Raw genomic sequence first — 13,431 nt, forward strand, 5'->3', positions numbered from 1 at the left:
CGCTCACTACCCTCACCACCTTTACAACCCTCACCACCTTTACCATGCTCACCACCCTCACCACCTTTACCACCCTCACCATGCTCACCACGCTCACCACCCTCACCACCTTTACCACCCTCACCACCCTCACCACCTTTACCACCCTCACCACCTTTACCACCCTCACCACGCTCACCACCTTTACCACCCTCACCACCTTTACCACCCTCACTACCTTTACCACCGTGGTCATGGTGGTGGTGGTGGTGGTGACGTGGGGCCCTGTTGCATTGTGGGTGTGTGACGGGCAGCGTGGGTTCCAGATGCAGCGACTGATGAAGGACACGGAGGAAAGACAGGAGCAGCTGATGCAGAGATCTCAAACGGAGGCAGACATGCTGACGGAGGAATTGTGAGTGGCTGGATGTAGGTGTGTGCGTGTGTGTGGGTGTGTTGGCTTGTGTGGGTGTTTGTGTGTGTTAGTGTGTGTGTGTGTGTGTGTGTTTGTTAGTGTGTGTGAGTGTGTGTGTGTGTGTTAGTGTGTGTGTGTGTTTGTGTGTGTGTGTTATTGTGTGTGTGTGTGTGTGTGTTTTTAGAGGGGTGTGTGAGTGAATGTGTGATTGGGTGGTGTAGGATGCTTAACTTACAAAAAACACTTCAAAACATGCTCTTGCATGCATTGATGTACAAAATGATAATAATGATAATAATAATAATAAATAATAGCTAGTATTTACATAGCGCTAAATCTTGTGTGGAGACAAATCAAAGCACTTTCACACCAGTCAGTCACGGCTATCCTGGGAAGGGGTGGGTTTTAAGGCCAGACTTGAAAGAGCTGAGTGTGGAGACCTGACAAAGTGAAGGAAGGAGCTCCTTCCAAATGCAAGGTCCAGAGACAGAGAAAGAACGGCTGCCAACAGTGGAGTGTTGGAATCTGGGTATGCATAATGAGAGTGGATCGGAAGCCGATGGTAGAGAGTGAGATGGGGTGTAGAGGTGAAGGCAGCCACAGAGATAGGAAGGGGCAGAGTTATGAATACATTTGTAAGAGTGCAGACCTTGTACTTAAATCTGTGTGAGACAGGTAGCCAGTGGAGATGCTGTAAAAGAGGGAGTGTTGTGCTCAGATCAGGCAAAGCAGACAGTAGAGAGTTCAGTAGTCGGGGCGATAGAAAATGAGGGAAACCAACATTTTTACATTTATCTATAATATATACACACATCCAACACACACACACACACACACACACACACACACACACACTGTTAGTGTGATGAAGGGTGGTGGTGGTGGTGTGTGATGAAGGGTGGTGTGTGATGAAGGGTGGTGGTGGTGGGTTGCAGACAGGGGTGGTGGTGGTGGTGGTGGTGTGATGAAGGGTGGTGGTGGTGTGTAATGAAGGGTGGTGGTGGTTGCAGACAGGGGTGGTGGTGGTGGGGTGATGAAGGGTGGTGGTGTGATGAAGGGTGGTGGTGGTGGGTTGCAGACAGGGGTGGTGGTGTGATGAAGGGTGGTGGTGGTGTGATGAAGGGTGGTGGTGGTTGCAGACAGGGGTGGTGGTGGTGGTGTGATGAAGGGTGGTGGTGGTGGTGTGATGAAGGGTGGTGGTGGTGGTGGTTGCAGACAGGGTGGTGGTGGTGGTGTGATGAAGGGTGGTGGTGTGATGAAGGGTGGTGGTGGTTGCAGACAGGGTGGTGGTGGTGGTGTGATGAAGGGTGGTGGTGTGATGAAGGGTGGTGGTGGTGGTTGCAGACAGGGGTGGTGGTGGTGGTGATGAAGGGTGGTGGTGGTGGTGTGATGAAGGGTGGTGGTGTGATGAAGGGTGGTGGTGGTGTGATGAAGGGTGGTGGTGGTGGTGTGATGAAGGGTGGTGGTGGTGGTTGCAGACAGGGGTGGTGGTGGTGGTGATGAAGGGTGGTGGGGGTGGTGTGATGAAGGGTGGTGGTGTGATGAAGGGTGGTGGTGGTGGTTGCAGACAGGGGTGGAAGAAAAGTCTGGCAGAGACCCAGGAGCGGCTGCAGGAGCGGGAGGAGGAGGTGGGCAAACTGCAGGCAGAGATGCTGGACGTTCGGCAACACGCTCTGCAACTCACACAGGTGCTGGGGCTCTGTGTGTGGTGTGGGTGTGTGTGTGTGTATAAGTGTGTGTGTGTGTATAAGTGTGTGTGTGTGAGTGTGCATGCGTGCGTGTGTGTGTGTGTGTAAGTGTGTGTGTGTGTGTGTGTATGTGTATAAGCGTGTGTATGTGTGTGTGAGTATAAGTGTTTGTGTGTGTATAAGTGTGTTTGTATGTGTGTGTGAGTAAAAGTGTTTGTGTGTGTGCGTGTGTGTGTATAAGTGTGTGTGTGTGTGTGTGTAAGTGTGTGTGTGTGTGTGTATAAGTGTGTGTGTGTGTATAAGTGTGTGTGTACGTGTGTTAGTGTATGTATAAGTGTGTGTTTATGTTAGTGTGTGTATAAGTTTTTGTGTGTGTTAGTGTCTGTGTGTGCGTGTATTGGTGTGTGTGTGCGCATAAGTGTGTGTGTGTGTGTGTGTGTGTGTGTGTGCATGTGTTAGTGTCTGTGTGTATATATGTATGTGTGTGTGTGTGTGTAATTATGTGGATCTGCGCAGGTTCTCTGAGCATGGACCATTTTCACTGTAGTTAAGAGAGAGAGAGAGAAGAGACAAAAGAGAATGGTATTTATATAGTCACAATAAAAGGAATCCATCACATTTTGATTTATTGTATTCATTGCAATGCTTTGTAGTGCATTCAACTATTAAAAAAAGAAAAAGAAAATCTGCTGTGATTGATGGACCCACAGACGACTGGCTGTCATGTCCTCTGTCCACCACTTGAGTCAACATTGTCAGTGGGGTTAGGTGTCTGTTTTGTGAGGAAATTGGGAAGGTGGATGTGTTTATGTAAAACACAGAAAGTCTGTGTTGGGAACAGTGTTACTGACGTCATTGTGTACCATGCCCTGTTCTGTTTTGTGAGGAAATTGGGAAGGTGGATGTGTTTATATAAAACACAGAAAGTCTGTGTTGGGAACAGCGTTACTGACGTCTATGTGTGCCGTGCCCTGTTCTGTTTTGTGAGGAAATTGGGAAGGTGGATGTGTTTATATAAAACACAAAAAGTCTGTGTTGGGAACAGTGTTACTGACGTCATTGTGTGCCGTGCCCTGTTCTGTTTTGTGAGGAAATTGGGAAGGTGGATGTGTTTATATAAAACACAGAAAGTCTGTGTTGGGAACAGTGTTACTGACGTCATTGTGTACCATGCCCTGTTCTGTTTTGTGAGGAAATTGGGAAGGTGGATGTGTTTATATAAAACACAAAAAGTCTGTGTTGGGAACAGTGTTACTGACGTCATTGTGTGCCGTGCCCTGTTCTGTTTTGTGAGGAAATTGGGAAGGTGGATGTGTTTATATAAAACACAAAAAGTCTGTGTTGGGAACAGTGTTACTGACGTCATTGTGTGCCGTGCCCTGTTCTGTTTTGTGAGGAAATTGGGAAGGTGGATGTGTTTATATAAAACACAGAAAGTCTGTGTTGGGAACAGTGTTACTGACATCATTGTGTGCCGTGCCCTGTTCTGTTTTGTGAGGAAATTGGGAAGGTGGATGTGTTTATATAAAACACAGAAAGTCTGTGTTGGGAACAGTGTTACTGACGCCTATGTGTGCCGTGCCCTGTTCTGTTTTGTGAGGAAATTGGGAAGGTGGATGTGTTTAATAAAACACAAAAAGTCTGTGTTGGGAACAGTGTTACTGACGTCCTATGTGTCCCTTGCACAGTTCTGTTTTGTGAGGAAATTGGGAAGGTGGATGTGTTTATATAAAACACAAAAAGTCTGTGTTGGGAACAGTGTTACTGACGCCTATGTGTCCCTTGCACAGTTCTGTTTTGTGAGGAAATTGGGAAGGTGGATGTGTTTATATAAAACACAGAAAGTCTGTGTTGGGAACAGTGTTACTGACGTCTATGTGTGCCGTGCCCTGTTCTGTTTTGTGAGGAAATTGGGAAGGTGGATGTGTTTATATAAAACACAGAAAGTCTGTGTTGGGAACAGTGTTACTGACGTCATTGTGTACCATGCCCTGTTCTGTTTTGTGAGGAAATTGGGAAGGTGGATGTGTTTATATAAAACACAGAAAGTCTGTGTTGGGAACAGTGTTACTGACGTCATTGTGTGCCGTGCCCTGTTCTGTTTTGTGAGGAAATTGGGAAGGTGGATGTGTTTATATAAAACACAAAAAGTCTGTGTTGGGAACAGTGTTACTGACGTCATTGTGTGCCGTGCCCTGTTCTGTTTTGTGAGGAAATTGGGAAGGTGGATGTGTTTATATAAAACACAGAAAGTCTGTGTTGGGAACAGTGTTACTGACGCCTATGTGTCCCTTGCACAGTTCTGTTTTGTGAGGAAATTGGGAAGGTGGATGTGTTTATATAAAACACGGAAAGTCTGTGTTGGGAACAGTGTTACTGACGTCATTGTGTCCCTTGCACAGTTCTGTTTTGTGAGGAAATTGGGAAGGTGGATGTGTTTATGTAAAACACAGAAAGTCTGTGTTGGGAACAGTGTTACTGACGTCTATGTGTGCCGTGCCCTGTTCTGTTTTGTGAGGAAATTGGGAAGGTGGATGTGTTTATATAAAACACAGAAAGTCTGTGTTGGGAACAGTGTTACTGACGTCCTATGTGTGCCGTGCCCTGTTCTGTTTTGTGATGAAATTGTGAAGGTGGATGTGTTATGTAAAACACAAAGAGTGTGTTGGGAACAGTATTACTGACGTCCATGTGTGCCGTGCCCTGTTCTGTTTTGTGAAGAAATTGTGAAGGTGGATGTGTTTATGTAAAACACAAGAGTGTGTTGGGAACAGTATTACTGACGTCCATGTGTGCCGTGCCCTGTTCTGTTTTGTGATGAAATTGTGAAGGTGGATGTGTTTATGTAAAACACAAAGAGTGTGTTGGGAACAGTATTACTGACGTCCATGTGTGCCGTGCCCTGTTCTGTTTTGTGATGAAATTGTGAAGGTGGATGTGTTTATGTAAAACACAAAGAGTGTGTTGGGAACAGTATTACTGACGTCCATGTGTGCCGTGCCCTGTTCTGTTTTGTGATGAAATTGTGAAGGTGGATGTGTTTATGTAAAACACAAAGAGTGTGTTGGGAACAGTATTACTGACGTCCATGTGTGCCGTGCCCTGTTCTGTTTTGTGATGAAATTGTGAAGGTGGATGTGTTTATAAAAAAACACAGAGTGTGTTGGGAACAGTATTACTGACGTCCATGTGTGCCGTGCCCTGTTCTGTTTTGTGAAGAAATTGTGAAGGTGGATGTGTTTATATAAAACACAAAGAGTGTGTTGGGAACAGTATTACTGACGTCCATGTGTGCCGTGCCCTGTTCTGTTTTGTGATGAAATTGTGAAGGTGGATGTGTTTATGTAAAACACAAAGAGTGTGTTGGGAACAGTATTACTGACGTCCATGTGTGCCGTGCCCTGTTCTGTTTTGTGAAGAAATTGTGAAGGTGGATGTGTTTATGTAAAACACAGAGTGTGTTGGGAACAGTATTACTGACGTCCATGTGTGCCGTGCCCTGTTCTGTTTTGTGAAGAAATTGTGAAGGTGGATGTGTTTATATAAAACACAAAGAGTGTGTTGGGAACAGTATTACTGACGTCCATGTGTGCCGTGCCCTGTTCTGTTTTGTGAGGAAATTGTGAAGGTGGATGTGTTTATATAAAACACAAAAAGTATGTGTTGGGAACAGCGTTACTGACGTCATTGTGTGCCATTCCCTGTTCTGTTTTGTAATGAAATTGTGAAGGTGGATGTGTTTATGTAAAACACAAAGAGTATGTGTCGGGAACAGCGTTACTGACGTCATTGTGTGCGGTGCCCTGTTCTGTTTTGTGATGAAATTGTGAAGGTGGATGTGTTTATATAAAACACAAAAAGTATGTGTTGGGAACAGCGTTACTGACGTCATTGTGTGCGGTGCCCTGTTCTGTTTTGTGAGGAAATTGTCAAGGTGGATGTGTTTATATAAAACACAAAAAGTATGTGTTGGGAACAGCGTTACTGACGTCATTGTGTGCGGTGCCCTGTTCTGTTTTGTGATGAAATTGTGAAGGTGGATGTGTTTATATAAAACACAAAAAGTATGTGTTGGGAACAGCGTTACTGATGTCTATGGGTCCCGTGCCCTGTTCTGTTTTGTGAGGAAATTGGGAAGGTGGATGTGTTAATATGTAACACAAAGAGTGTGTTGGGAACAGTGTTACTGACGTCATTGTGTGCCATGCCCTGTTCTGTTTTGTGAGGAAATTGTTAAGGTGGATGTGTTTATGTAAAACACAAAAAGTATGTGTTGGGAACAGTATTACTGACGTCCATGTGTGCCGTGCCCTGTTCTGTTTTGTGAAGAAATTGTGAAGGTGGATGTGTTTATAAAAAAACACAGAGTGTGTTGGGAACAGCGTTACTGATGTCATTGTGTGCCGTGCCCTGTTCTGTTTTGTGAGGAAATTGTGAAGGTGGATGTGTTTATAAAAAAAACACAGAGTGTGTTGGGAACAGCGTTACTGATGTCATTGTGTGCCGTGCCCTGTTCTGTTTTGTGAGGAAATTGTGAAGGTGGATGTGTTTATGTAAAACACAGAGTGTGTTGGGAACAGCGTTACTGATGTCATTGTGTGCCGTGCCCTGTTCTGTTTTGTGAGGAAATTGTGAAGGTGGATGTGTTTATGTAAAACACAAAGAGTGTGTTGGGAACAGTGTTACTGACGTCTATGTTTCCCGTGGCCTGTTCACAGCTGGAGAAAAAGAATGAGGAGCTGAAGAAAGAACTGGAAGATCTACAACAAAGGTACAGAGTCACTGTGTGCTTGACGCATGTGTGTGTGTGTGTGTGTGTGTGTGTGTGTGTGTGTCAGAGAGAGAGAGAGTGTGAGTAAGAGTTCCTCTGCATGTGTGGGTAAATATTTCTGTGTGTGGGCCTGTGTTGTTGAATTTACTGAAAATAGGAACCTCTTCCTGTCTGTGTGGGGGAGGGAGGGGGTGGGGGGATTGTGTGTGTGTGTGTGTGTAAGTGTTCCTCTGCATGTGTGTGTAAGTGTTTCTGTGTGTATGTGTGCAAGTGTATGGGTCTGTGCTGAATTTATTGGAAAGAAGAACCTCTTGCTGTGTGTGTGTGTGTGTGTGTTGTGTCCACTAGATTTATTAGGAACTGGACTATACCTCCATTCTGGGTGTTTAATGTAAAACAGTTTGTTTCATGGATGTTTCCTGAAGATGGAGATGATATCCCATCTTCTGATGATGATGACGACGATGATGATGTTGATGTGTGTGTGTGTGTGTTGAGGGGGGATAATGTCTGGTTCAAATTTGTGCTGTTGTTTTATGATGGTGTCTTTTTGTTGTTGTTCATTCTACAGAGGTTTACTGATTGACTGGTTGACTGGTGATTTGGGTTGAAGGTTGAGGGTTATCTGTCCTGGGTTGAAGGTTGACAGGAGATGGGTTATCTGTCCTGGGTTGAAGGTTGAGGACTGGAGATGGGTTATCTGTCCTGGGTTGAAGGTTGACAGGAGATGGGTTATCTGTCCTGGTTGAAGGTTGAGGACTGGAGATGGGTTATCTGTCCTGGGTTGAAGGTTGACTGGAGATGGGTTATCTGTCCTGGGTTGAAGGTTGAGGACTGGAGATGGGTTATCTGTCCTGGGTTGAAGGTTGACTGGAGATGGGTTATCTGTCCTGGGTTGAAGGTTGAGGACTGGAGATGGGTTATCTCTCCTGGGTTGAAGGTTGACAGGAGATGGGTTATCTGTCCTGGGTTGAAGGTTGAGGACTGGAGATGGGTTATCTGTCCTGGGTTGAAGGTTGAGGACTGGAGATGGGTTATCTGTCCTGGGTTGAAGGTTGAGGACTGGAGATGGGTTATCTGTCCTGGGTAGAAGGTTGACAGAAGATGGGTTATCTGTCCTGGGTTGAAGGTTGACTGGAGATGGTTTATCTGTCCTGGGTTGAAGGTTGACAGGAGATGGGTTATCTGTCCTGGGTTGAAGGTTGACAGGAGATGGGTTATCTGTCCTGGGTTGAAGGTTGACAGGAGATGGGTTATCTGTCCTGTGTTGAAGGTTGACAGGAGATGGATTATCTGTCCTGGGTTGAAGGTTGACAGGAGATGGGTTATCTGTCCTGGGTTGAAGGTTGAGGACTGGAGATGGGTTATCTGTCCTGTGTTGAAGGTTGACAGGAGATGGGTTATCTGTCCTGGGTTGAAGGTTGACTGGAGATGGGTTATCTGTCCTGGGTTGAAGGTTGAGGACTGGAGATGGGTTATCTGTCCTGTGTTGAAGGTTGACAGGAGATGGGTTAACTGTCCTGGGTTGAAGGTTGACAGGAGATGGGTTATCTGTCCTGGGTTGAAGGTTGAGGACTGGAGATGGGTTATCTGTCCTGGGTTGAAGGTTGACTGGAGATGGGTTATCTGTCCTGGGTTGAAGGTTGACAGGAGATGGGTTATCTGTCCTGGGTTGAAGGTTGACTGGAGATGGGTTATCTGTCCTGGGTTGAAGGTTGACAGGAGATGGGTTATCTGTCCTGCGTTGAAGGTTGACAGGAGATGGGCTATCTGTCCTGGGTTGAAGGTTGAGGACTGGAGATGGTTTATCTGTCCTGGTTGAAGGTTGACTGGAGATGGGTTATCTGTCCTGGGTTGAAGGTTGACTGGAGATGGGTTATCTGTCCTGGGTTGAAGGTTGACTGGAGATGGGTTATCTGTCCTGGGTTGAAGGTTGAGGACTGGAGATGGGTTATCTGTCCTGGGTTGAAGGTTGACAGGAGATGGGTTATCTGTCCTGGGTTGAAGGTTGAGGACTGGAGATGGGTTATCTGTCCTGGGTTGAAGGTTGAGGACTGGAGATGGGTTATCTGTCCTGGGTTGAAGGTTGACAGGAGATGGGTTATCTCTCCTGGGTTGAAGGTTGACAGGAGATGGGTTATCTGTCCTGGGTTGAAGGTTGAGGACTGGAGATGGGTTATCTGTCCTGGGTTGAAGGTTGAGGACTGGAGATGGGTTATCTGTCCTGGGTTGAAGGTTGAGGACTGGAGATGGGTTATCTGTCCTGTGTTGAAGGTTGACAGGAGATGGGTTATCTGTCCTGGGTTGAAGGTTGACTGGAGATGGGTTATCTGTCCTGGGTTGAAGGTTGAGGACTGGAGATGGGTTATCTGTCCTGGGTTGAAGGTTGACTGGAGATGGGTTATCTGTCCTGGGTTGAAGGTTGACAGGAGATGGGTTATCTGTCCTGGGTTGAAGGTTGACTGGAGATGGGTTATCTATCCTGGGTTGAAGGTTGACAGGAGATGGGTTATCTGTCCTGGGTTGAAGGTTGACAGGAGATGGGTTATCTGTCCTGGGTTGAAGGTTGACAGGAGATGGGTTATCTGTCCTGGGTTGAAGGTTGACAGGAGATGGGTTATCTGTCCTGGGTTGAAGGTTGAGGACTGGAGATGGGTTATCTGTCCTGGGTTGAAGGTTGACAGGAGATGGGTTATCTGTCCTGGGTTGAAGGTTGAGGACTGGAGATGGTTTATCTGTCCTGGTTGAAGGTTGACTGGAGATGGTTTATCTGTCCTGGGTTGAAGGTTGACTGGAGATGGGTTATCTGTCCTGGGTTGAAGGTTGACTGGAGATGGTTTATCTGTCCTGGGTTGAAGGTTGACTGGAGATGGGTTATCTGTCCTGGGTTGAAGGTTGACTGGAGATGGGTTATCTGTCCTGGGTTGAAGGTTGAGGACTGGAGATGGGTTATCTGTCATGGGTTGAAGGTTGACAGGAGATGGGTTATCTGTCCTGGGTTGAAGGTTGACTGGAGATGGGTTATCTGTCCTGGGTTGAAGGTTGAGGACTGGAGATGGGTTATCTGTCCTGGGTTGAAGGTTGAGGACTGGAGATGGGTTATCTCTCCTGGGTTGAAGGTTGACAGGAGATGGGTTATCTGTCCTGGGTTGAAGGTTGAGGACTGGAGATGGGTTATCTGTCCTGGGTTGAAGGTTGAGGACTGGAGATGGGTTATCTGTCCTGGGTTGAAGGTTGAGGACTGGAGATGGGTTATCTGTCCTGGGTTGAAGGTTGACAGAAGATGGGTTATCTGTCCTGGGTTGAAGGTTGACTGGAGATGGTTTATCTGTCCTGGGTTGAAGGTTGACAGGAGATGGGTTATCTGTCCTGGGTTGAAGGTTGACAGGAGATGGGTTATCTGTCCTGGGTTGAAGGTTGAGGACTGGAGATGGGTTATCTGTCCTGGGTTGAAGGTTGAGGACTGGAGATGGGTTATCTGTCCTGGGTTGAAGGTTGAGGACTGGAGATGGGTTATCTGTCCTGGGTAGAAGGTTGACAGAAGATGGGTTATCTGTCCTGGGTTGAAGGTTGACTGGAGATGGTTTATCTGTCCTGGGTTGAAGGTTGACAGGAGATGGGTTATCTGTCCTGGGTTGAAGGTTGACAGGAGATGGGTTATCTGTCCTGGGTTGAAGGTTGACAGGAGATGGGTTATCTGTCCTGTGTTGAAGGTTGACAGGAGATGGATTATCTGTCCTGGGTTGAAGGTTGACAGGAGATGGGTTATCTGTCCTGGGTTGAAGGTTGAGGACTGGAGATGGGTTATCTGTCCTGTGTTGAAGGTTGACAGGAGATGGGTTATCTGTCCTGGGTTGAAGGTTGACTGGAGATGGGTTATCTGTCCTGGGTTGAAGGTTGAGGACTGGAGATGGGTTATCTGTCCTGTGTTGAAGGTTGACAGGAGATGGGTTAACTGTCCTGGGTTGAAGGTTGACAGGAGATGGGTTATCTGTCCTGGGTTGAAGGTTGAGGACTGGAGATGGGTTATCTGTCCTGGGTTGAAGGTTGACTGGAGATGGGTTATCTGTCCTGGGTTGAAGGTTGACAGGAGATGGGTTATCTGTCCTGGGTTGAAGGTTGACTGGAGATGGGTTATCTGTCCTGGGTTGAAGGTTGACAGGAGATGGGTTATCTGTCCTGGGTTGAAGGTTGACAGGAGATGGGTTATCTGTCCTGGGTTGAAGGTTGACAGGAGATGGGCTATCTGTCCTGGGTTGAAGGTTGAGGACTGGAGATGGTTTATCTGTCCTGGTTGAAGGTTGACTGGAGATGGGTTATCTGTCCTGGGTTGAAGGTTGACTGGAGATGGGTTATCTGTCCTGGGTTGAAGGTTGACTGGAGATGGGTTATCTGTCCTGGGTTGAAGGTTGAGGACTGGAGATGGGTTATCTGTCCTGGGTTGAAGGTTGACAGGAGATGGGTTATCTGTCCTGGGTTGAAGGTTGAGGACTGGAGATGGGTTATCTGTCCTGGGTTGAAGGTTGAGGACTGGAGATGGGTTATCTGTCCTGGGTTGAAGGTTGACAGGAGATGGGTTATCTCTCCTGGGTTGAAGGTTGACAGGAGATGGGTTATCTGTCCTGGGTTGAAGGTTGAGGACTGGAGATGGGTTATCTGTCCTGGTTGAAGGTTGAGGACTGGAGATGGGTTATCTGTCCTGGGTTGAAGGTTGAGGACTGGAGATGGGTTATCTGTCCTGTGTTGAAGGTTGACAGGAGATGGGTTATCTGTCCTGGGTTGAAGGTTGACTGGAGATGGGTTATCTGTCCTGGGTTGAAGGTTGAGGACTGGAGATGGGTTATCTGTCCTGGGTTGAAGGTTGACTGGAGATGGGTTATCTGTCCTGGGTTGAAGGTTGACAGGAGATGGGTTATCTGTCCTGGGTTGAAGGTTGACTGGAGATGGGTTATCTATCCTGGCTTGAAGGTTGACAGGAGATGGGTTATCTGTCCTGGGTTGAAGGTTGACAGGAGATGGGTTATCTGTCCTGGGTTGAAGGTTGACAGGAGATGGGTTATCTGTCCTGGGTTGAAGGTTGACAGGAGATGGGTTATCTGTCCTGGGTTGAAGGTTGAGGACTGGAGATGGGTTATCTGTCCTGGGTTGAAGGTTGACAGGAGATGGGTTATCTGTCCTGGGTTGAAGGTTGAGGACTGGAGATGGTTTATCTGTCCTGGTTGAAGGTTGACTGGAGATGGTTTATCTGTCCTGGGTTGAAGGTTGACTGGAGATGGGTTATCTGTCCTGGGTTGAAGGTTGACTGGAGATGGTTTATCTGTCCTGGGTTGAAGGTTGACTGGAGATGGGTTATCTGTCCTGGGTTGAAGGTTGACTGGAGATGGGTTATCTGTCCTGGGTTGAAGGTTGAGGACTGGAGATGGGTTATCTGTCATGGGTTGAAGGTTGACAGGAGATGGGTTATCTGTCCTGGGTTGAAGGTTGACTGGAGATGGGTTATCTGTCCTGGGTTGAAGGTTGAGGACTGGAGATGGGTTATCTGTCCTGGGTTGAAGGTTGAGGACTGGAGATGGGTTATCTCTCCTGGGTTGAAGGTTGACAGGAGATGGGTTATCTGTCCTGGGTTGAAGGTTGAGGACTGGAGATGGGTTATCTGTCCTGGGTTGAAGGTTGAGGACTGGAGATGGGTTATCTGTCCTGGGTTGAAGGTTGAGGACTGGAGATGGGTTATCTGTCCTGGGTTGAAGGTTGACAGAAGATGGGTTATCTGTCCTGGGTTGAAGGTTGACTGGAGATGGTTTATCTGTCCTGGGTTGAAGGTTGACAGGAGATGGGTTATCTGTCCTGGGTTGAAGGTTGACAGGAGATGGGTTATCTGTCCTGGGTTGAAGGTTGACAGGAGATGGGTTATCTGTCCTGGGTTGAAGGTTGACTGGAGATGGGTTATCTGTCCTGGGTTGAAGGTTGAGGACTGGAGATGGGTTATCTGTCCTGTGTTGAAGGTTGACAGGAGATGGGTTAACTGTCCTGGGTTGAAGGTTGACTGGAGATGGGTTATCTGTCCTGGGTTGAAGGTTGAGGACTGGAGATGGGTTATCTGTCCTGGGTTGAAGGTTGACTGGAGATGGGTTATCTGTCCTGGGTTGAAGGTTGACAGGAGATGGGTTATCTGTCCTGGGTTGAAGGTTGACTGGAGATGGGTTATCTGTCCTGGGTTGAAGGTTGACAGGAGATGGGTTATCTGTCCTGGGTTGAAGGTTGACAGGAGATGGGTTATCTGTCCTGGGTTGAAGGTTGACAGGAGATGGGCTATCTGTCCTGGGTTGAAGGTTGAGGACTGGAGATGGTTTATCTGTCCTGGTTGAAGGTTGACTGGAGATGGGTTATCTGTCCTGGGTTGAAGGTTGACTGGAGATGGGTTATCTGTCCTGGGTTGAAGGTTGACTGGAGATGGGTTATCTGTCCTGGGTTGAAGGTTGAGGACTGGAGATGGGTTATCTGTCCTGGGTTGAAGGTTGACAGGAGATGGGTTATCTGTCCTGGGTTGAAGGTTGAGGACTGGAGATGGGTTATCTGTC

At 47.2% G+C, this 13,431-nt stretch overlaps 1 protein-coding gene across 13 annotated transcripts in view; it reads left to right on the top strand.

The window, feature by feature from the left end:
- Positions 1-13,431, top strand: part of LOC143288315 (uncharacterized) — a 151,588-nt gene that overhangs the window by 117,473 nt on the left and 20,684 nt on the right. For all 13 annotated transcript variants that reach the window (XM_076596676.1, XM_076596678.1, XM_076596680.1 and 10 more), the window contains 3 exons: positions 306-394; positions 1,962-2,082; positions 6,801-6,853. In XM_076596676.1, coding sequence (XP_076452791.1) covers positions 306-394; positions 1,962-2,082; positions 6,801-6,853 — 263 coding nt within the window. The remainder of the gene's footprint in view (positions 1-305; positions 395-1,961; positions 2,083-6,800; positions 6,854-13,431) is intronic.

Source organism: Babylonia areolata, chromosome 12 (genome assembly GCF_041734735.1).
Source record: "Babylonia areolata isolate BAREFJ2019XMU chromosome 12, ASM4173473v1, whole genome shotgun sequence".
In the NCBI taxonomy this organism is placed as follows: domain Eukaryota; kingdom Metazoa; phylum Mollusca; class Gastropoda; order Neogastropoda; family Buccinidae; genus Babylonia; species Babylonia areolata.